Source organism: Vulpes lagopus, chromosome 9, assembly GCF_018345385.1.
Source record: "Vulpes lagopus strain Blue_001 chromosome 9, ASM1834538v1, whole genome shotgun sequence".
Taxonomy (NCBI): domain Eukaryota; kingdom Metazoa; phylum Chordata; class Mammalia; order Carnivora; family Canidae; genus Vulpes; species Vulpes lagopus.
In genome coordinates this window covers 76,837,116-76,862,731 of record NC_054832.1, presented here as the reverse complement: position 1 = coordinate 76,862,731, position 25,616 = coordinate 76,837,116, and the positions used below count along the sequence as shown (strand labels likewise).

General features: G+C 33.9%; 1 protein-coding gene across 1 annotated transcript in view; it reads right to left on the bottom strand.

The window, feature by feature from the left end:
• Positions 1–25,616, bottom strand: part of PXDNL (peroxidasin like) — a 166,006-nt gene that overhangs the window by 50,560 nt on the left and 89,830 nt on the right. The window contains 2 exon segments of the mRNA XM_041768612.1: positions 3,358–3,514; positions 6,056–6,168. Of these exon segments, the coding sequence (XP_041624546.1) occupies positions 3,358–3,514; positions 6,056–6,168 (270 nt within the window).

Below are 25,616 nucleotides of genomic sequence, written 5' to 3'. Positions count from 1 at the left end.
GTTTTCAACATGTGGAATTGCAAGGCCTGTGGATCATCCAAAATGAAATGTTCAACACACAATACTCAACTCAGAATTTCAGAGAGGAAAATATTGTTTAGATTTATTTATCATTACAAATAGTATATACATGATATTTGTGCTCCAAAATTTTCATTTAATCAATGCTGTGTCACTATTTCACTTTTAGCCTGGTCCACATATTATTTTAACATCTCAGTAGTAGACATGTCAACATGCTCTAAAGTACTTCCTCACTACTGCTGCACATTTGAATTCTATGGTAGAAAAAGAATTTTTATGCCAAAGACTCTTGAGAGTGTCCAGTCCCACATTTTTAAGAAATGAGAAAATTAATTCCAATTATGAGAAAGGTATCCAAAGTTGCTGAGATCAATAAAGGTAGGTTTAATGACCTAACCCAGGGATTTCCCCACTATCTCACACTGTTAATATTCAATATAAATGTTTTATGTCGTTAGACTGAATCATTTTCACAAGCAAGAAATGAGTCATAAGGATATGCTGTGAATTATGAACTTCATAGCACTTAAGAGCACATCAATACATGTAGGCAGTATTAAAGTAAATTATGTTTTGAACAAAAATTGTGAGGTTTTATTTGGTGTAAAGTAATAGGTGTAGCTTTCATATGCAAACTATCACGCAGAGAAGGAAGTATGCAGATATAAGTAATATTTGCCAATACGAAATACTTTGGGGACATCCTAAACCAAAGCATAGGCTCCCAGTAAATACTATTATCAACCTTACAAGTTTTTAAAAATGTATTAAAACTATTAAAAATTTATTACATCTATGAAAAAAGCTCCTTAAAAAATCATAACTTTAGGGACTCCTTTTTTTCTTTTGCTATTATAAATGCCTTACTTTCAACAACACTCATTCAAATGCATGCTTTATATATATATATATATATATATATATATATATATATATATATATATAATGCCCAGATTTTGCTTAAATTGTTATTGTGTATTTTTATTATTTTAGATTACTTTCTATGGTTGTATTCCCAATACAGAATAGAAACTCAAAAGGCATGATCCTCTTTTCATCACTTCTTACACAATGTGTGGAGTTACAACATTCCATAACTGCTTGATTGGGGCATTAAGTTTGGAAAGTCCTCCTATAATGCATGGTCTTTTCCTTTTAATTAGGGATAATTGGTGAATGAAAGGGTCAAAGTCATAAAATGTCCCATAAGTGATATTTTATATTGACACATTTCCTCTTATTCAACTAATTTGTAGAACACACACACACTTAAATCTTAATTTTATTCAAAACTTTAAAATTTATATCTTCATACTTTCTTCTCTCTATAAAAATATTTCTAACATCATAGAATTTACTTGGTATGAGATACAAACATAAATTAACTTCCCCTTATATTGATATAAAAAAAGGTTTCAAGAGCAAAAAACATATTTGTTTTCTTGACTGAATAACTTATTTTTTGTACTATTTTATCCCTATAGCCTGACTTTCTGCTTTCTATACAATAGAGCAGAATATTGGTAAATGCTACTTATCACTGTTTTAAAATCTAGTAAATAGAGTGACCAATACACTTTGATCTAAATGTTTTACTTTTAATGTGTATATATAAAATGATTAGTTAAATTTCAGTCTACCACAATGAAATTCTTATGCTGGAGGTTCTAAAATGTTGACCACCATGACTAGTGTTTGTGTGCATGTGGCTGAGCAAAACAGAGACAGGGAGAGAATAAGAGGCAGAGAGAGAATTATGTTTTTTTGTGTGTGTGTGTTTGTTTAGTGCTAAAGATTTCTAGCATCTCTAGTACATAAAAGATAGTAATTTAAATTTTATAATAAGTTTTTTGCAAAATGCTTAAGAATATTTTTTCATAGATCTCGTTAATAATTAAGCAGCAGAAAGAGAAACACAACTATCATGGATTTTAAATCAAGAAAAACATGAACTCATAGTAAATGGCAAGGAAGGCTAAGACTATGTAACTTTAAGAAATTCTATATGATAATTTTTGACCCTCATGGAATAAATATTCACTGGTTACTAGCTACATTGTTATAATTTTAAGAGTAATATTCTACAGAGAATACTTTTTTACCATACAGTATAATAAATATGTAAAGATCCGTGCACCATTAATGAAAATATATACTTTGTATAGAATACCCAAACAAACGGATAGTTGGAAATTTGATTTCTGGGGAAAATTTGCAAGTGTAAGACTATGAAACTATTGTATTATATGATAGGGTGATAGTGACATCTTTAAGGATGATTTAATTAAATAAATCTATTTTTTATCCAGGCCTGTATTTATAATGAGAAGAGTTACCCAATAGTTTTAGAGACCCATAAGAGCTAGAAAAACTAAAAGGGAAAAAAATTAATCTGTAAAACCCTATTTATGAAATCTGCCCATTTCTAAGGAAACCAAAAAACAGGCAAAGCCCAAAATAGTACTCCATATGCTTGTAGCTGAACTCATTTATTTCAACTGCTGATTGTCAATAAGGCAGAAGCTCCTAAACCCATCCACAAAAAAAGCAACCCTGATGTCAATTCACATGTCCCTGCATGCTGTACTTTTCTTGAATGCTTTCCCCACGTGGAGAACATGCCAGTCCATCATCATGGCCAGTCCCCATTCCCATACCCACAGCTGAGGTTTTCACTCAAGTCTACCTACAAATAGACTCTCTCGATTCCAATACAAACTGATTGATTGAAGGAAAAAAAAGGGATTTTGTTTTTTGTAAAACTATGACAATCTTTTAAGCAGTCACTATTTATAAACTGGCAGAAGGTTACAGCTAAAGAACCAGACAGATGACAAAACATAAGACAATGGAAAGTATGTTGACCAATTATAAATGCTCCAAATATTGAGGTATTTGCTCTTATAGTGGCAAATTTTACCTAGAAGTTTGACCAATTGATTGATTTTTAATTTTACTATAGAACTAAATATACCAGGTCAGAGTAACTCCTACATGTTAAATTCCATTTATCTTTAAATCTCTGACTTCACTTATATTTAGATATGAATGTATCTTACATTCTATAATTTTCAATTCCTAAGAAAATGTGATATACATTTGCAAACCCTTCCTATTTATGTTTGCTTTTGGCATTGTTAGTTTTGGTGTTTGATACCCTGTAACGTAGCTTACACTTAAGAACTTCGATTTAAACGATTAAAATAACTTTGATTTAGTATCAACATGTTAAAACAGAAAAAACATATAGGGGAACTTGGGTGAGGTGAATCAGGATTGGAAGTAGATTCTGTCAAAGACATTTATTTGAATTGCATGAGGAGCCATACTTACCTACAACTGTGAGAAACATGTTGGCTACAACAAGGCCAAATGAATTCTGAGCCACACATTCATATCTTCCTTGGTCAGCTTGCCCTGCATCATAGATGGTTAGCAAGCCTTCCCCACTGACGTGGAATTTACCACTTTCAGTAATCTGAACACCTGCCTAGGGAGTGAAAGGATTATTACTGGAAGAAAATGTGATTCCCTAAAAAAAAATGACATCTTACATTTTGTTGGCTATAACTTCATTTGTTCAACAAATATCTACTGAGCATCTACATATCAATCATTAGATGAGGTATTTTATGAATCTAATGAAGAGAAGAAAAGAGAGTGAGAGAGAAGTATGGTTTATCTTTCTTTGTAATTATAATAAATATGATACTCAAAATTCAATTATGCAATTATTTAATATTATGATCATTTTAAAATCATCTTTCCAATGGATGACTATATAGTTTATTCATATTTTTCTTATTTCCAGAAAAGAATTCGGACAACAATAAAAATAAAATTTGAAAGGAAGGAAAATTTTCATAAATCTACCACCTAAAGCATCAAAATATTTTAATATTTTTGCTTTCTATTTATTTTTTATAAGTACTGCAAAGCTTTATATATCAGTGTTTCTCAATTAAATATCTTAAGAAGATAAAATGACCACGTTTCATATGAAATATTATTAAAATGTATTCAGTTATAATTAGTATGGATTTATGTTCTTCACTATTATGCTGTTAATTTTTAAAAAGAAAATGAAATTGGATTTCTAAGAGTGCATTAGAGTGGAGTAGGGGTAGAGAGGCTTCTCTCCTACCCCTCCCCAAGAGGCTCATAGGAAACCGAGGATGGGAACTGCTGTTTCAAAAGAACTCATACCCCCGTGATGACTAGTAGGCCAGAATGTAACCAGAAAGGTTCATAGTGAAAAAATGCTTCATTTTTTCACAGTAGCCTTTGACCACTTCTGGAAAATAAGTCTAAGGTAATGGGTGGCTGGTAACTCAGGGTAAGAGATGAGAGCAAGTAACAGAACCTACCAAGTGGAGAGCAAATGGAAAAATACCAAACATAAAGAAGTGATAAGTGACCTGGTGCACAGGCAGTAGGCCATGGAGTCTTCCCTTTAGGAGCACCTCTTTTCACTTCCTCTTGCTGGACCGTCATTACATCTTCTTTGCAGATAAACTCCCTATCTGCTCTCCTATGTACTGCCAGAACTCTCAGGCTAAACCTATAGTTCTATAGTTTCTGCTTAGAGTCTCCAAGCTATCAGATAGTTTTCCAATAAATTCCTATCTGTTTATTTTGGGAGTAGCCTAACTCACATCCATTTTCACCTTGTGAATAGAAGAAGATTATTATAAAGATTAAAAATGGTACTGTACTCTCTGTGTGACTATCATAAATAAATAAAAATATTTAAAAAAAATGGTGCTGTATACAAAATGTCTGGCATATAGTCATCCCTCAATCAATTCATTTGGGACTAAAAGCTACCTTTTAGAAATTAGACTGAGCTATTTTTCTTATACGATTATATGATACATTATTTAATATAATGTCAAATAAGGCCTAGAGACTGACCAAAATGTGTAGTTTTCACACTTCTTATTTTTAGTATAAAATATTTGAATTATATAATATTACACTTGAAAGAAATTACAAAAACTAGCCAGACTATTTGAGAGTACATGAGCCTAAGGTTTCAACTTTGAGACCACTAAATTTATTTTTTATAAAGAACTGAATATGATGCTCTGCTACGGCACAAAAAAAAAAAAATGAACCACCAAAATTAAGGCCTTTGTTACTACATGGCAAGAACAAAAATATACCAAGTGCTTTTGTAAAATAACTTTGTAAATTTTCACAAATTTTACTTTTTGTCAAAATTTTCTACAAAAACTGTCATTCTGATGTATGCAATTTCATTTATTTTTTAAAAACATCAGAATCTGAGGGGCTCCTGGGTGGCTCAATCCGTTAAGCATCTGCCTTTGGCTCAGCTTATTGTCTGGGGATTGAACCTTGCACTGGGCCTCCTGCTCAATGGAGACTCTACTTCTCCCTCTCCTTCTGCACCACCCCCCTCTCTTGCTCTCTCTCTCTCTCTCAAATAAATAAATTAAATTAATTTAAATTAAAAGAATATCAGAATCTAAGATCAATCATTGCATTTTTGATAAAAAATTAAAATGAAAGAAGTAATTACTTTGAGAGAATATATAGCTTAAAGACCAAAGGAAGTAAAATATGTAAATAAGAAGCTTTATTTCTTTAAAGTCACTCAACTTTTGAACTTACAGGACTTTTTTCATGTCACTTTGTTTTAATACCAAGTTTTTAATTCTTGTTTCAGCTAATGCCCTACTTTTAATCAACTTTGAGTTATTAATTCAAAATTATTTCTTGTTAGCCACTAAAACTCTTAATTTATATAAGACAAAATAAGTTTTTCCTTAGAAGAATTTAATTATGCTTATGAAGCTTTCATCACTAAGCAAATGAGAAAGGATAAATTTTATCAAAGCCCTGAGCCAAAACCAGATCTAGTCACTTAAAAATAATGAACAAAGAAGAAACAGAAAAAAAACTTGTTTACAAGAGTAATAAATCAATGTGAGAATCACTACTTCTTTTCAGTGGGTCAATACATTTGTCAGTGTTTTTAATATTACTGTACCTTTAGTTGAGATCTTACCTTGTTCCAGGTAATTATGGGCTGTGGTTCTCCTTCAGCATGACACGAAATGTTTATATTCTTTCCAACCTCTACACTCGTATCCTGAGGTAGTTGAGTAAGCACTGGGAGAGCTGTGGAAACAAATCAAAATGATGTCATGTCGATACCATTTTTGTCAACCAGCCACATCTAAACCAAATGGCATAAATCTGGAGATGATACTGGTTAACCACACTAGTGTTTTAAAAAGCAATTACTTGAACACCAGAGAGTGTAATAAATATCAAAGGCAGGGTACTGATAATTAGGATAGATATGAGAACAGAAAATAAAAGAGAAAAAGAAATATACAAAGCCTTTAATCTTAATACTTTAACCCTAACCTTTAACCTTAAGTATTTATAATATTTATTTCTTCAGCTGAGTAGTATATATAAGGATTTTTACTAATCTTTTTCAATATCTTTTCCAAAGTCTGAAATAAAGATACATGGTAACATCAAAAGTTTATTGCTGGCTAAAATAAAGAGATTCAATCTTACTTTATTTCTTCAAAAAGCATAGTATTATGACTCATCTAATATGAAATAGGTCATTGAAATAAACTTAAAACTACTAGGGAAATTAAATTCAAAATATATTTTCAATCCAAAACATAAATTTTTAGGAAAGAAATAAAATCTTTTTACTAAAGAATTCTATCCAATATACAATGTCTTATAGAAACTAAAAGAGTATGTTTCTGACTCTTTTTAGGAGGTTTACCTTAAAATCAAAACCAGATAAAGATAGTACCAAAATCAAAAAGAAAAAAAAAAAAGAAACCCTATAGACCAGTACCTCTCATGAATATAGACTCAAAAATCATTCATAAAATATTGGCAAATAGAATTCATCAATACAAAAAGGTTTATACACCGTGACCAAAGAAAGTTTACTCCACAGATAGAAGCCTGATTCAGTATTTGAAAATCAATCAAAGGAATCTACTATACTAACAACTAAAGAAGAAAAGTCCTCATAATTTCAACTAGTGCAAACGTCTTTGACTAAACTTAACATTTACTTATGAGTAAATAAAATCTCTCAGAAAAATAGCAATAGATAGTTTACACAACTTGAAAATGAACATAGATGGGAAGATGGTGGAGGAAAGGGAATCCTAGTCCTATTTGGTCTCTGGAATTCAGCTAGATAGCTATCAAATCATTCTGAACACCTGAAGACTCAACCAATTCTACATGCAGAAAAGCAGCCAATTTTTGCAAAGTAGGAGGTGTGGAGACACGAATCCGATGAGATATATCAAAAGATAAACCCTGGGGAGGGGGGCCAGTGATATAAGCAGCAGGGTGCAAAATTGGAATGTTTATAAGTCTACACTGGTGGGGGAAGTCCCTGCGTCAAAGGTGCTCAGGTAGTGAAGTGGGGCAGAACCTTGGATGGGACAGTATGGTCTCAGGATCTCCGGGGTGATCCTGAAAGAACAAGGGTGCCTGAGTGTGGCAGGGCTCCCAAACATCAGAATGGGGAAGCCAGCTGCAAACCCAAGCTCAGGAATAGGTTTTCAGCTTGGTATTGTCATAAACCGCACAACCACTGCATGGCTGGGTGACCACTCTCTGAGCAAGGGGCCCATTAAGAAGCAGAACCGCAGGGAGACCTCTCCCTCTGTGGAGGAGCACTGTGGTTGCATGCTGCAGGACTCTGCAAAGTTCAGAGAACTCGAAATGGGGTCTCCTTCCTGAGATAAAAATGCTCAGGCACAGGATGGGTGAACACAGAGTGTGGGGGGAAACCAGGGAGACAGGAGTGATTGACTGCTCTTCTGTGAAGGCTCACTGAAGGCTCCAGGGCTGGAGATTGGGTACCACCATTATTTATTTCCATCCCCCAAAGAAGTGCTGAAAGCCTTTAGGGAATAAAAACCTCATAGAGTAATCCAGAGCCACTTATGCTGAGCCGGGCACAATGGCAGAAGAGGTGCAACTATGCCCAGGCACAGACATCTGAGAATCAGTGCAACAGCACCCCCCCTCCAGAAGACCAGCAGGATCATCTGGCTAATACCAAGTTTTCTGATCATATAGAACTGCAACACTCCAGCACTAGGGGAAAATAGTATATAAAATTTATGTTTTTTTCTCATGATTCTTAAGTCTTCCAGTTTTAATTTTTTTTCTTTCCTTTCCAGCTAATTATTTTGTCAAATCTTTTTTTAAGACTTTTTTTTTTTTTAATTTTAATTTTTACATTCTTCACTTTTGGCCCCCTTTCATTGTATTCAATTGTATTTTTGTATATACATAGGTTTTTCTTTCTTTATAATTTTGGGATCTAATTACTTCTTAACAATCAAAAATTATATTTATATAAGGTTGATATAAAAAAGGTTATTAATGAGATGCAATCAAAAATGGAGGCACCAACTGCTAGGATAAATGAGGCAGAAGAGAGAATTAGTGATATAGAAAACAAAAACAAAATGGTGGCAAAGAAAGAAACTGAGAAAAAGAGATAAACAACTACTGGACCATAAGGGGAGAGTTTAAGAGATAAATGATACCATAAAGTGAAACAATATTAGAATAATCGGATTCCCAGAAGGAGAAAAAAGAGAACAGGGGCAGAAGGTATATATACCTGAGATATTACAGCTGAGAATCTCCCTAATATGGGGAAAGAAACAGGCTTTCAAGTCCAGGAGGCATAGAGGGCCCTCCTCAAAATCAATAAAAATAGATCAACACCTCAACATATGACAGTAAAGCTTGCAAATCTGAGACAAAGAGAAAATTCTGAAAGCAGTGCAGGACAAGAAGTCCTTTAACTACAAGGGTGGAAACATAAGGCTGGCAGCAGACCTGGCAGGCCAGAAAGGACTAGCATGATATATTCAGGGTGCTAAATGAGAAAAAAAAAAAAAACAGACAAGAATACTTTATCCATCAAGGTTCTCATTCAGAATAGAAGGAGAGATAAAGAGCATCCAGGACAAATAGAAACTAAGACTTTGTTATCACTAAACCAGCCCTGCAAGAAAAATTAAAGGGAAAGAGAGAGCCAAAAGTAACAGAGACCAGAAGGAAACAGAGACAATATACAGACAGGGACTTTACAGGTAATACAATGGCACTAAATTCATATCTTTCAGTAGTTACTCTAAATGTAAATAGGCTATTACTATCAAAAGACAAGCTATCAGATTGGATAAAAAAAGCAAGACCAATTGATATGCTGTCTAAAAAAGAGTTATTATAGACCCAAAGACACCTCTGGATTTAAAGTGAGGGGGATTGAGGATCCCTGAGTGGTTCAGCAGATTAGCGCCTGCCTTCAGCCCAGGGCATGATCCTGGAGTTCCGGGATGGAGTCCTGCATTGGGCTCCCTACGTGGAGCCTGCTTCTCCCTCTGCCGGTGTCTCTGCCCACCCCCCCAATCTCTGGGTCTCTCATGAATAAATAAATAAAACCTTTAAAAAAATAAAATAAAGTGAGGGGGTTGGAAAACCATTCATATGCTACTGGGCATCAAAAGAAAGCTGAGGTGGCAATCCTTATATCAGACACATTAGATTTAAAACTAAAGACCAGGGGATCCCTGGGTGGCACAGCGGTTTGGCGCCTGCCTTTGGCCCAGGGCGCGGTCCTGGAGACCCGGGATCAAATCCCACGTCAGGCTCCCGGTGCATGGAGCCTGCTTCTCCCTCTGCCTATGTCTCTGCCTCTCTCTCTCTCTCTCTCTCTCTCTCTCTGTGACTATCATAAATAAATAAAAATTAAAAAAAAAAAGAAGAAATTACTTTCAATTTAAAAAAAAATAAAAAAAATAAAACTAAAGACCATTCTAAAAGATGAGGAAGGACACTATATCATAATCAAAAGGTCTATCCAACAAGAAGTTCTAACAATTTTAAATATTTATGCTTCTAACATGGGAGCAGCCAATTACATAGACCAATTAATAACAAAATTAAAGAAACACAATAGTATTACAATAATAGTAGGGGACTTTTGTTAAAGTCCCTCACTTCAACGGACAGATCATGTAAGCAGAATTTCAAGAAGGAAACGAAGGCTGATGCACACTGGACCAGATAGATGTCACAGATATATTCAGTGTATTCCATCCTAAAGCAACAGAATACACATTCTTCTCAAGTGCATATGGAGCATTCTCCAGAATAGATCACATACTGAATCAAAAATCAGGACTCAACCAGTACCAAAAGACTGAGATCATTCCTTGCATATTTTCAGATCATAATGCTTTGAAACTTGAAATCAATCAAAGTTGGAAGGAACAAATGCATGGAGGTTAAAAAGCATCCTACTAAAGAATGATTGAAGAACAATTTAAAAAATTCATGGAAACAAATGAAACAATGAAAATGAAATATACCTATTTAAAATCCTTGGGATGCAGCAAAGGTGGTCCAAAGAACGAAGTATATAATAATACAAGCCTTAGAGAAACAAGAAAAGTCTTAAATACACAACCTAACCTTACATCTAGAGGAGCTGGAGAAAGAACAGCATAAAAAGCTTAAATGCAGCAGGAGAAAAGAATTAATAGGATTAAGGCAGAAATCAATGAAATAGAAACTAAAAGAACAGTAAAACAAATGATCAAAACTTGGAGCTGGTTCTTTGAAGGAATTAATAAGATCAATGAGCCCTCTGGCCAGGCTTATCAAAAAGAAAAGAGAAAGGACACAAATAAATAAAATCATGATGAAAGAGGAAAGATCATGACCAACACAAAGGAAATGCAAACAATTATAAGATCATATTATGAGCAACTATATACCAACAAATTAGGTAATCTGGAAGAAATGGATGCAGTCCAAGAGACATTTAAATTACCATGAAGAAATAGAAAACCTGAATAGACCCATAACCAGTAAGAAAATTGAAGCAGGAGTCAAAAATCTCCCAACAAACAACAGTCCAGGGCTGATGGCTTCCCAGAGGAATTCTACCAAACATTTAAAGAAGAATTAATACCTATTCTTCAGAAGAAGCTGTTTCAAAAAATAGAAATGGAAGGAAAACTTCAGAACTCTTTTTATAAGGCCAGTATTACCTTGGTTCCAAAACCAACAAAGACAACACCAAAAAGGAGAATATAGACCAATTTTCCTGATGAACATGCATGCAAACATTCTTACAAAATACTGGCCAATAGGATCCAACTGTACATTAAAAGGATTATTCACCACAATGAAGTGGGATTTATTCCTGGGCTGCAAGGGTGGTTCAACTTGTGCAAATCTATGTGATACAGTACATTAGTATGATCTGTATCATATTAGAACCATATGATCCTTTCAATAGATGCAGAAAAAGTATTTGACAAAGTACAGCATCTATTCTTGGTGAAAACTCTTCACAGTGTAAGGATAGAGGGAACATATCTCAATATGATAAAAGCCATATACCAAAAAACCCACTGTGAATATCACTTTCAATGAGGAAAAAATGAGGGCTTTCCGCCTAAGGTCCACTCTCACCGCTGCTATTCAATATAGTACTAGACATCCTAACCTCAGCAATCAGACAACAACAACAACAACAACAACAACAAAACAATAAAAGGCATCCAAATCAGCAAAGAAGTCAAAATTTCACTCTTCACAGATGACTTGATATTCGATGTGGAAAACCAAAAGACTCTACCCCAAAATTGCTAGAACTCATACAGGAATTCAGCAAAGTGGCAGGATATAAAATCAGTGCACAGAAATCAGTTGCATTATTATACTAACAATGAGACAAAAGAAAAAGAAATTAAGGAATCGATCCCATTTACAATTACACCAGAAACCATAAGACACCTAGGAATAAACCTAACCAAAGAGTCAAAGGATCTATATTCTGAAAACTATAGAATACTTATGAAAGAAATTGAGGAAGACACAAAGAAATGGAAACACATACCATGCTTATGGATTAGAAGAACAAATATTGTTAAAATGTCTATGCTACCTAGATCAAAATATACATTCAATGCAATCCCTATCAAAATACCATCAATTTTTTTTTCACAGAGCTGGAACAAATAATCCTAAAATTTGTATGGAATCAGGACCCTGAATAGCCAAAGGAATTTTGAAAAAGAAAACCAGTGCAGATGTCATCATAATTCCGGATTCAAGCTGTATTACAAAGCTATATTCAAGACAGTATGGTACTGGCACAAAACCAGACACATAGATCAATGGAACAGAATAGAGAACCCAAAAAATGGACCCTCAAATCTATGGTCAACTAATCTTCAACAAAGCAGAAAAGAATATCCAATGGAAAAAAAAATCTCTTCACATTGGTGTTGGCAAATTGGACAGCCACAGGCAGAAGAATGAAACTGGACCCCTTTTTTATACCATACACAAAAACATACTCAAAATGGATAAAAGATCTAATTGCAAGACAGGAACCCATCAAAACCCTAGAGGAGAACACAGGTAGCAATATTGACAATAGCCAAACTGTGGAGGAAGCCAAGTTATTCATTGATGTATGAATGGATAAAGAAGGTACAGCATACATATACAATAGAAAATTTACAGATGAATGGATAAAAAAGATGTGGCATGTGCATACAATATTCAATGGAAGATGAGGCATTTATATACTACTAAGTCATCAAAAATGAAATCTTACCATTTGCAATGATGTGGATGGAACTAGAGGGCATCATGCTAAGTGAAATAAGTCAATCAGGGAAAGACAATTATCATATGATTTCACTCAGATGTGGAAACACTCAGATGTTAAGAAACAAAACAGAGGATCATTGGGAAAGGGATGAAAATAAAACAAAATGAAATTAGAGAGTGAGATAGACCATAAGAGACTCTTAATTACAGAAAATAAGCTGAGGGTGGCTGGAGGTAGAGCATGGGGGATGAGGTAACTGAGTGATGGGCATCAAGGAGGACATCTGGTGTAATGAGCAGTGGGTGTTATGTACAACTGATGAATCACTGAACTCTACCTCAGAAACTAATAAGACACTATATCTTAATTAATTGAATTTTTTAAAAATTTTAATTTAATTTTTAAAAAAGTAAAGAAAATGAACATAAACAAAAACCTGTGATAAACATTTACTTAGTGGTAAGAGTGTTTTCCCCTGAGATAGGGAAGAAGGCCAGGATGTCTGCTCTCAGAATTCTGACTCAACATAGTGCTGGAAGTTCTAGCCAGTATAATATGGCAGGAAAAGAACATAGAAGACAATATGAATCAGAAAATAAGAAATAAACTTTCTCCATTTTCAGATGACATTAATGTCTATACAGATAATTCTAGAAATCTACAAAAATACTTCCAAGTGAGCTCAGCAAGACTGGAGTATAGAAGATAAATGTAAAAAAAAAAAAATCAACTGTTTTATAATTCCAAGCAATGAACATATGGACACAAAAATTTTAAAAAGAATACCTTTTACAATTTTTTAAGAACGTTAAAATTTTTTAAATTTAACATGACATGTGTGGTACTTGTATGCTAAATACTACAAAATGTTGATGTAGGGAACCAAATGAGATATAAATAAATGAAGAGACACATTATACCCATGGATTGGAAGTCTCAAATAGTAAAGAATTTTCCAGGAATTGAGACTAGATTTAATGCAATTCTTATCAAAATTTCAGAATTTTTTTTGCAATATAGAGAAGATTATTCTAAAATGTATATGAAAATTCAAAGGAACTGAAACAGCTAAGCGATTTTCACCAAAAAGAATAAAGTGAGAGGAATCCATCCACTAGATTTTAAGACTGATTATATAGCTATAGTAATCAATATTGTGTGGTATTGACACAGACAACTTCATCAACAGAACAGAATAATGAATCCAATAATTACATAAATACGTCCAACTGATCTTGACAACAAAATTGCAAAACAATTCAATGGAGGCCCTTCCAACAAATGGTGCTAGGTGTTAGGGTACCCACAGGCAAGCAAATAAGAAAACAAACAAAAAAACCCACAACCTAAGTCTCACACTTTATTCAAAAACTAACTCAAAATAGACAACAAACAAGTATAAAATTTAAAACTATTATACTTAAAAAAAAATAGGAAAAAAATCTTTGGAATGTAGAGCAGGGCAAAAAGTTCTTAGATCTTGTATTGAAAGTATAATCCACCAAAGGAAAAAAATGATAAACTGAATTCGATCAAGAAGAATATAGGAATTTCCTTAATTTAAAGATGACACTAACCATTTAATCTGTCAGTTACACTCTTGGACATTTATCCCAGAGAAATCAAAATTTACACAGAAGTCTGTACAGGAGCTTTACTAGTAGTAACCACATATTAAAACCCAGATGTCCTTCCATAAGTGAATGATTCAGCTAACTGTGGTCAATTCAGATCATGGCCTACCTCTCAGCAATAAAAAGAATATTTGATAAATTATTAAATGATTTGATAATCAAAAGAACAATTGCTATCACATAAAATCTGGATGAACCTCCAAATAATTATGCTGAATGAAAAAAAGGTCCCAAAAGGTTACATACTATTTGATTGTACTTACATAACATTGTTGAGACAATAGAACTAAAGAAATAGAGAACAGATTAGTAGTTGCCAGGGTTTTAGTAGGAGTTGTCTGCAGTTTGACGAGTCTGGATCTCTTTGTGTTATTTCCTACAGTTAAATGTGAATCTACAATTATCTCAAAATAAAAACTTTAATTAAAATAAATCAACAGTGATGGCTGGGTGGCGCAGCAGTTGAGCGTCTGCCTTGGGCTCAGGGCATGATCCTGGAAGACCAGGATCGAGTCCCACATCGGGCTCCTGCATGGAGCCTGCTTCTCCCTCTGCCTATGTCTCTGCCTCTCTCTCTCTCTCTGTTTCTCTCATGAATGAATAAATAAAATCTTTTTAAAAAAATAAAAATAAGATAAAATAAGTCAACAATGTGGACATGCAAAGGAGTAATACACACCAAATTCAGGTTAGTGATGAGCAGATTGGAGTTGAGAACAGAAAAAAACAAGCAATCTTTAAGTATATTTGTAATGTTTATTTTTTCATTTGAGTAGTGGTCATAAGGGCTTTTCATCATATCTTTCTTGATGGCTTTTTATATGACTAAAATAAAAATATACAGTAACATCAGAGATTTATTATGAAGATGAAAAATACTGTTCTTGGGCAGCCCAGGTAGCTCAGTGGTTTAGCGCCACCTCCGGCCCAGGTTGTGATTCTGGAGACCTGGGATCAAGTCCCACATCGAGCTCCCTGCATGGAGCCTGCTTCTCCCTCTACCTGTGTCTCTGCCTCTCTCTCTCTCACTCTGTGTCTCTCAAGAATACATAAAATATTTTTTTAAAAATACTGTTATTTAAAAATTTTTTTTAAATATTTTATTTATTTATTTATTTGACAGAAAGAGATAGCACATGCACGCAGAGGTTGTGGCAGCAGATGGAGAGGGAGCCCCAACAGGGGCTCCATCCCAGGACCCTGAGATCATCCTGAGCTGAAGGCATATGCTCAACCAACAGAGCCACCCAGGAGCCCCAAAAGATACTGTTCTTGAAGTGATAATTGTATTTCGTTATAATCAAATCTTACATTATATTTGGGTTTGGTAAATCTATGGCTTATAGACAATGAATAGTGGACACCTCAGGAGGGCTAGTGACTCTAGAAGGCAGTGACCTTCCTGATTCACCCAAGGGATCTCTAACTAACACTTGGCATCGTGGCCTCCATTATCTGACATTCTGTATCTCCAACCATGTTCACCTCCTGTCCCAACAGCTACTCATTACTACCACGTAAATGCCATCACTTACAATTTTCTGAAAATATCTAATACCACACCCTACAGCAAAGGCCTCTCACTCCTGCTCCAACATATCATTTTGACACTATCTAGATTGCTAGGAACTTTCCTCTTCATTCCTGTTGATCAACCCTGTCTAGTGTCATTTTCTTCCCTTTTCAGTCAAGATCCTAAGTTTCATCATTTCTACCAGTTACGTTCCCAAACTCTCACCTCCTTTATCCATTGTCTTTCTGTACAACACATCTGCACTGTGTTCTTCATGCCTGTCCTTCAAAAATATCTGGAATGATCATGTGCCCTGGTTTATTAGAGACAAACTGCCTTTGTCCTTTCAGATCCTATCTACAATAAAAAATCCATCTCTCATCACAACCTTCTCCTACAAAACATCAGCATTTTCCATTACACAGATGCATGGAAAAAAACAAGCCAAAACAAGCCATTAGACTATAAATCCTTTTATTTCCTACACTCTTCTTTCATAGAGGTACTTCTCTATACACCCATTCCGAACTGACCTTCTCTCCTCATCAAAAGTGAGGAAATGCCTCTCCTCTTAACGTTAAGGCAAATTGCATCATTGATTTTGCAAATCCCATCCCATCTTCCCACCTGAGAGATCTGGAAACAGCCATCACTCACTCTATTCCTTCTTTCTGCCTTCTCATCAGAAAATACCTCAGAAAAATAGGCTCTTCCCCTTATTTGACGATATCTCTGACTCCTCTTCACTGTTACCTTCTTAGTGCTTGCCTTCCCAAAGAAATTTCTTGGAAAAAAATAGTCTCTGCCTATCTGCCCCCCAGCCCCTTTTCTCTGAAGCTTACTTTCCCTTGATTGCAAGAAAATTATTCTTCAGGCCCTTAAATTCAGAATCTGGAAAAAAATGTCTTTATTAAAAGTACCTTTGCATAGCTTTTGACCCATTTGATCACTCTTTCCTCTTGGAGGTGATTCTTAGCTGTTGGGATTCCTTTCTCCTCTGAGTTTCTGCGTCATACTGGGCATTTGTTACGGTACAATTCACACCTTTATTTCTTCTACATTATAAGGAAAGTCCATCCTTGGCCTTCTCATCTTCTCACTCAAAGTTCCCCCCTGGTTCTAATTCATAATCATAGACTATACAATTTAGCTTCATGCTCATAAAGCAACCACCTTAGAGACATCTACTTTCAATCCCAACAAGTATACTAAATGCAACTTTTTCTAAACTGTACTCATTACCTCTCTCCATTTGCTAATTTATCTGCCTTTTTTGCTATTGAACTAGGAATTTCTTCATATATTACAAATAATTTTTAAAAACTTGTCAGTTACAAATGTTGCAAATATCTTTTGTGTCTCTTTGTAAAAGTGAATGGAAGATACGAATTTTAACGTAGATGACTTATCAATCTTTTCTTATAAGATAGTGGTTTTTATATTTTGCTCCAAAAATCCTCCTGTGGGCAGCGCGGGTGGCTCAGCAGTTGAGCACTGCCTTCAGCCCAGGGTGTGATCCTGGAGACCCAGGATTGAGTCCCACATCGGGCTCCCTACATGGAGCCTGCTTCTCCCTCTGCCCCTCTCTCTCTCTCCATGTCTCTCATGAATAAATAAATAAAATCTTTAAAAAAAATCCTCCTGTGCTACTATTATAAAAGTCTTATTTTTTAATTCAGAAATATTTAAATATTTGTTTTTTAATATTAATTTTTAATCCGGAATTGATTTTGGAGTATAAAGTGAAGATATCATTTCATGTTTTCCCTGTGACCAGTTGCCTAACACTATTTATTGAGATCTACTTTCCATAGGGGACCAGTGCCACCACTGTAATGAATAACGTCTTTCCTTCTGTTCCATAGGTCAATTTGTCAATCTCTATGCCAAAAACACAATATGTTAATTATGACAGATTGATAACATCTTGCTATTAGGTTAGATTATCTTAGTTATTCTTAAATCTTTACTCATTTTAATTAATCTTTCATTTTCTACCAAAACCCTTCCAAGATTTACACGGGAATTGCATTGACTAAAAATTGGACATTGGAAGGACTAACGTCTTTACAGGGGGATTTATCTTCTCAATTTCTTCCAACAGCATTTTTTTTTCCTACAAGCTGTTGCACATGTTTTGTTAGATTTATTTATTTGTTTTAAATTTCATTTTATTGTGGTAAAGACACTCAACATTTATCCACCGTCTTAAAAATCAAGACGATTTGATTTACTAATCAAAGGCCATAAAGTTTCAGTTAAGCAAGATGAAGTTCTACACATATGCAGTACAATATTGTATGTATAGTCAAAAAAATGTTAGACTTATTTTTAACTAATTTATACTTTCTTGCTATTTTAAGAGGTATTATTTTTTTTAAATATTATATGTATGTATATCTTATTATAGGTATATTACAGGTATATTTTAAAAATAAGATTAGGTATTCTCTTCATTACTGACTTGTAGAAAGAAAAATATTTTTATTTATTAATGTCAACTAATGATCTTGGTAAACTTTTATTGTTTCTGATAGTATATTTGTAAATATTTCTGAATTATGTATGAGGAAAATTCTATTACAAAGAAATAATAAAATCATATTTATTCTTTCTAAATTCATAACATTTGTTTATATTTCTTTTCTTTTTGCACAGGCAGGGACCATCCATTACAGTGTTGAGTAAATGCAATCTTCTTTCTATTCCCAAAGGAAATATTTGTAATATTTTATCTTGAAAAGCATCATTTTAAAAAATGTTATCTACATTATCTATAAAAAGCTTTTTTAGTAGGAAACAGTTTAGTTGTTTATTTCCATATGGCTAAGATTATTTCTTAATAATGAATAGGTGATAAATTTAATGAAAAGTTTTGTCCTTATCTATTTATTAATATCATAATTTGTCCTCCATTAATCTATTCATGTCATTGGATTCAGTTGGTCATTATTTTCTTTTTTTTTTTTTTTTTTTTTTTTTTTTTAAATTTTATTTATTTATGATAGGCACACAGTGAGAGAGAGAGAAGCAGAGACACAGGCAGAGGGAGAAGCAGGCTCCATGCACCGGGAGCCCGACGTGGGATTCGATCCCGGGTCTCCAGGATCGCGCCCCGGGCCAAAGGCAGGCGCCAAACCGCTGCGCCACCCAGGGATCCCTGGTCATTATTTTCTATAGAGATTATTTTGAATTTTTTCTCATAATATTCTTTATTAGTTGAAGTTGAGAACTACTCCCTGTTCTATTTTCTGTAATAGTTTTTATAAGGCTGAATTGATCTTAGAGTATTTAGAGAATTTGTCTGCAAAATAACTGCCAGAATTTTTTTATTCTTTTCTTATCTTTTATTTTTATTTAAATAATTAGTTGATTTTCTAACTCCACCTTTTTCACCTTCCTGATTTGAAACTTATTGCCAGATCTTTTTTTTTTTTTTTTGCCACTTACCCTTGATATTTTGCGAGATATATAAGAATATTATAACTATCTTTATTCCAATAATCACTTTCCTAACTGATATTCCATTGTTAGGTAGTATTTAATTATGTGGTTTTTATTTAGTGCCACATCATAACAATTATTATTATTATTTGATACAGAAAATATTATAATATTACCTATATATTCAGCTGTTTCTTTGTTCACCTTTGATTCTTTTTTGAATATCATTCTTTTAAGATCTTTCTTTTCTTTATGAATTTCCTTGAGAAATTTCCATTAAGTAGTATTATAGTTGCCAAACATTCTCAGTTTACTGAAAATATCTCTATTGAGCCCTTGTTCTTGAAAGATTGATAGTTATATAAAACCAGATTTACTGTTATGTTTTCTTAGATACTTTGAAGGTTTGATTCCAACATCTTGTTTCTTCTGTTACTCCTGATATGAAACCTATTGTTAATTGTTTAAGATCTTATTTATTTATTCATGAGAGAGAGAGAGGCAGAGACACAGGCAGAGAGGAAGCAGGCTCCATGCAAGGAGCCCTATGTGGGACTTCATTCTGGAACTGCAGGATCACACCCTGAGCTGAAAGCAGATGCTCACCTACATGTCCCAAAACCTGTTGTTAATTTAATTGATATAGGTGATTTGCCTTTCCTCTCTAACAATAATACCACTACTGTGAACTACCCATTGAATGAGGAAACCATATCAGCAGGGGCTTTGGAATAATCAGCTGTGAGAGAAAACAATTAAGGTTAAAAGGCCACATGCTGGGCAGCCCGGGTAGCTCAGCAGTTTAGCACCCGCCTTCACCCCAGGGTGTGATCCTGGAGACCTGGGATCGAGTCCCACATCGGGCTCCCTGCATGGAGCCTGCTTCTCCCTCTGCCTGTGTCTCTGCCTCTCTCTTTCTCTCTCTCATAAATAAATAAATAAAATCTTTAAAAAAATAAAGTAAAAGTCCACATGCTGAAGCTGGGTCCAGGGAAATAAGCAGTAGGGGAATCTTGATATGATCTCTGAATAATATTCATATGATGCTGGAGAACTAGCCATGCAGAGGACCTTGAGGATGAGACAAGACCTCGCAGCAACAAAAAGGAGAGAGCCATCTTGCCATTGGCTTCCCATCAGTGAACCTGTCTCTTTCTCTCTGTTCCTTCTTGGCCATCTCTAGGCAGGAAGAATTGAATTAAAAAGAAGTAAGTATACAAAAAACTAAACCTTGTCTTTTCCCACTCCCTACACTCATATGGACACCCCAACCTACTGGAGTCACCTGCTCCAGCCTATACTGAGAGAAGGCCAGGAAAAGAACTGTGGGCATTATACATTGTGAGATTTAAGTATTGAAAGAAAGAGGTGGAGCCTTGTGGTTTGGGGACATAAGGGTGACATTTCCATTTTTTATTAAAAAATGGTCCACTGGCAACAGGGAGGATGAGAAACAGAAATGTACTACAGTTTTGTTCATAAAACTACCATTCATTTTCAGTAACATTAGGAAAGAACTAAAGCCCACTCAACCAAAAAAAAAAAAAAAAAAAAAGCTGGAGCGGGGCTACATAAAGCAGAGAAAATCTAGTAGAGATGTGTGTGGAAGAGGCTATGACACAGATCTCAAGAAGGGCCAGGCACATAAACTTCCTTACTCTCCAGAACAAAATCTGCATCATATGTACCCAGTGTTAATTTGTATGTGTCTACTCAGTAATTCCCCAAAATTTTACTGAATTGTTATTTCTTCTTCACTCAAAGGAAATGGCATCTTTTTCACCATGACATTCCCATATGAAAGGGAATCAATTTGTAGATTAGATGTTTTGTTTTAATGTACTATCTGTTACTATTTTAATTTATGTAGCTTTATTATATGTTTTATAATTTAGTATAATAAGTCCTCCTTAATTATAATTCTTTTTCAGAATTTTCTTGGTTATTCTTTCTTGTGTCTCTTGGCTTATTGAAATGATTTGTCTCTCCAAATATCTATTAATTGACAGTATCGACAGCAGAAACCTTTCCTTAGTGAAAATATTTATACCATGTCTCTATTAAGCAGGATTCTGGCTAATTAATTCAGTAAAGCAAGCATAATTTGATAACAAATCCTAAAAATTCATTAAAGTATATAAAAGGAAAACTGTCGGGCAGCCCCAATGGCTCAGCGGTTTAGCACCACCTTCAGTCTGGGGTATGATCCTGGAGACCCCGGATCGAGTCCCACATTGGGCTCCCTGCGTGGAGCCTGCTTTTCCCTCTGTCTGTCTCTCTCTCTTTCTGTGTCTGTCATGAATAAATAAGTAAAATCTTTTTTTTAAAAAAAAGGAAAACTTTATTGTATATCTATGCAAAAAATCCAGGTATATAAATCTATTTTATCATGTTGAAGAAATGTCTATTCAGATCTATATTAACTGAGAGTTTTTAATTATAATAAATATTGAATTTTATCAAATGCCTTTTTTAGCATCTATGGCAAGAATCCTGATTTTTCTTCTAAAATCCATTAATATGATAAAGTATATTAATAGCTTTCCTATTATTGCACTGTCTTTGACTTTCTGGAATGAAAACCACTTAATTATGGACAAATATGTTTTCATATGCCACTGGATTCTTTATGATTTATAATTATATTTATTTATTTACATTACTAGAATTTTTTGCATAGATACACAAGATAGTTTTTCCCTTATATATTTTAATGAATTCTTAGAATTTATTATGAAGCTTAGGTTTGTTTTACTAAAAATATTTTTAGGGACCCCTGGGTGGCACAGCGGTTTGGCACCTGCCTTTGACGCAGGGCGCGATCCCGGAGACCCGGGATCGAATCCCACGTCGGGCTCCCAGTGCATGGAGCCTGCTTCTCCCTCTGCCTGTGTCTCTGCCTCTCTCTCTCTGTGTGTGTGACTATCATAAATAAATAAAAATTAAAAAAATAAAAATAAAAAAAAATAAAAATAAAAATATTTTTGGAGTACTTATTATTTTCTAATTCCTGAAACAACCTAAATGGTGTTAGAATTTTTGTTATTTGTAGATGTGATGATTTTCCTTGGGAAACCACATGGCCACATTCTCTTATCAGAGGGTGCTCTTTTGCAAGTGTAATATTCAGGATAATTAACAATCTATTCAGCTATGCCAGAGAGTAACAGCTGGGTATCTGCACTGCTGTGATCTTTGACAACTTTTTTTCTCTCCTACTATATTCTATTTATATTTCTATCTCTTCTGGAATTAGTTTTCATTAATTATATGTTTCTATAAAATTATGAGTTTCATCCAATTTTTATATATATTTGCATATACTTGAGCAAAATATTAGTGGAAAAAAAACAAAACTATCACATAGCTAAAGGTGAGAAGCGTCTCCGGAGTGAATGAATACACATTGTTGAAAATACAGCAAGGTACATAAAGGGTAGACATGAGAAAGGCAAGTAAAATGATGTGGCAACAAAAAGTTTAAAGGGATTAGAAAGAAAAATGAAAGATCTAGAAATCAGGAAAAGAAGATCCAACAAATGAATGTTAATCAATCACATTAATCTTAGGAACATTATGCTTAAATTATTGAGAAGCTCAAAGAGCTTTTGTTTATGTTTGCTATATGTAACTATGTTCACCATATTATAAATTAAATCAAAGAACTTTAAAATGTATTTACTTATTCAAAAATTACAATTATATATTCGTACAATTTTCAGATAAATAAAAAATTTTTATGAACATTAATTAATTTTCCAAAAATAAAAGTAGTGAGTGGAGTGGCATATTATTTTACACTTTTGCAAATCTCAATAATTGAATAACTGCTTTGAGTTTCAATCTCCTGCAATTAGTCATTTTAGTTGAAGTATATGAGTAAAATATGGCCTCACAAAGGTAAGTATTTGTAAAATGTAGGGATATTTTAAAAGCTTTTTCAGATAATTGTTAAAAATCTTTGATACTACATCATAGTTTGACAACTGATAGCCTCTTTTGCCAATTTCTTTCATGATGCATCTACTAAAGGGATAAGATTTAATAAAAGTAGTATTTCCCCCTGTTTTATCAATAACATTGTAAATAAAATTACTTTCTTTTCCCCACTGCAAAAGAAGAATATACAAATTACTAGTACACTTTGGTGCCACTGCTTTGGTTTATGCTGAGGCTCTAGCACTTTTACCCACTATTATTGTGATACTATCAATGCGAATGTCAACCTATTAGAAAAGGCTAATAAGATCTTGTTATTATTATGAGATAGTTTAACCTAAAGCTCCTCCCATGAAATTGGAAATTTCCTCCACTGACAATCCAGAGAACACTTTGAGAAACACTTCAATACACACAAAATGGGTTCTGCAAAATACTGTAGGGGTAGTTATTGGTAAAAAATTGTTAATAATTTCAGAGATAAAATGGTTCCACTTGTTATATGTTTACTTGAATTCATTAACTCTTCCAATCCCACTGTCATGGACGTTCAGGTCACCTAACACATCACTTGGCAAGTCATAGATCTAATGGTTTCTTATTTTTAGTGTTTTTTTACTCTAACATTTACCTATTCATTTTGGGCTGATTAATATTCTACATAATTGATCTGGCCAACAATTGGAAAGTTCCATAGTATAGTCAAGCTCTGATACATTCTAACTCAACCAACCATCCTAATCACTTCCTCTCTATGGCCCTCTCTCCCACTCCATTCACATAGTGTACATTCAACTCTCTGTTCATTAGGCTCTCTGTTCATTAGGCTCTCTGTTCATTAGGCTCTCTGTTCATTAAAATTTTTGTTTGTTTCTACATTTGTGTCTATTGCTAATCATATTTTCTTAGTTATGGATATTTTATAAATTTATCAAATTCCTCCATATATGTCAACTACTAGATTAAATTATATATTCTAATATTAATTTCAATAGTGGCACCTTAAAATATCTTAGAGAGTGGAGAAATCCTTGGAGAAGGAGCATGCTTCTAAGTTGAGATCTAGAAGGTCAATGGGAGCAAGTCTACTCAGGTGGAAGGATGTAACAATGGGGCAAAAAGAGGACAAAGCTAAGACCATTAACTTCAGCATCTTAATGCTATATTTTATTTGACCATAATGTATTGATTTAATATAAACTCCTTTTAAAAAAATATATTAATGTAGGGGTGCCTGGGTGGTGCAGTTGGTTGAGCATCTGACTCTGATTTCAGGGTAATGAAATCAAGCCCCAAGTCAGGCTTTGCTGAATGCAGAATCTGCTTGAGTTCTCTCTGCTTCTCCGTTTCTCCTCCTCACCATGAGTGCTCTCTCTCTCTCTCTCTCTCTCTCAAATAAATAAATCTTTAAAATAATTTAAAAATCAGGAGGTCTTTATATTAGCATTTTTAATTTTAGTTGAATTAGTTGAGAACCAATTAAAAAGTTTTAAACATTCTGCAGAGCAGATTTCAACATTTCCTCTTAGAAAGGATGAACCAAAGAAATGGGATTTTCCAAGGGCATGACAGTTCCCTTCATCTTTCAATAGTGTTTTCAAATCTTCCCATGTATTTCACTTGCTATTTGAATACTTTCCCTAGTATCTTTTTTCCTCTTCATAGAACATCAACTTCCATCAAATAAATAATAATAAGCATTTGATATATTGAAAATATAGTGAGAAAGGGGCCAATACTAGATTGCACATAGATATTAGTGCAATGTAATCTTATGTCTATGTCTCAGCATCACTGAACACTTAAAACATTACTAACATTTCTTTTTACATTTATATTGCTACATCTGGCTAACCTTTGTCTCTGTTCTATATGCTTTTATTTAAATATGTGTTTTACTACACCAAAATAAATTATAGAAAATTTATGGAGAAATACAGGAAATTATATTTAATGTAAAACAATGTTAAAAATGAAGTTTAGGCACTTTCTATGTATTGTAACTAAGTTACTCCATTTCAACATAAGCCAGTAACTAAGAAGAAATTTCAAGAGTACCTAATAACAACCACTTTTCATTCTTATATTGGAACTATCTTTCAAAATTTAAGCCTTGAATTTTCTTTTTTTTACATGTCAGTTAATAATAAATTATGAACAAAAAACCCAACCTCATACCAGAATGTTACTACTATAATAAACCAAAGCATTGTATTTCATGATGAGTCTGAAGAAAAGGCCTGTAGTATATTCCCAATAACCCTGAGCATAAAAAATACATCAATATAAGACCAAAACTCAGACCATCAAGTGTGAGAATGTATCTGAGAGCTAATCTCTGCAGGTAGGGCTAATTAGCTAGCTTTCCAAAAAATGTAAGAAAACA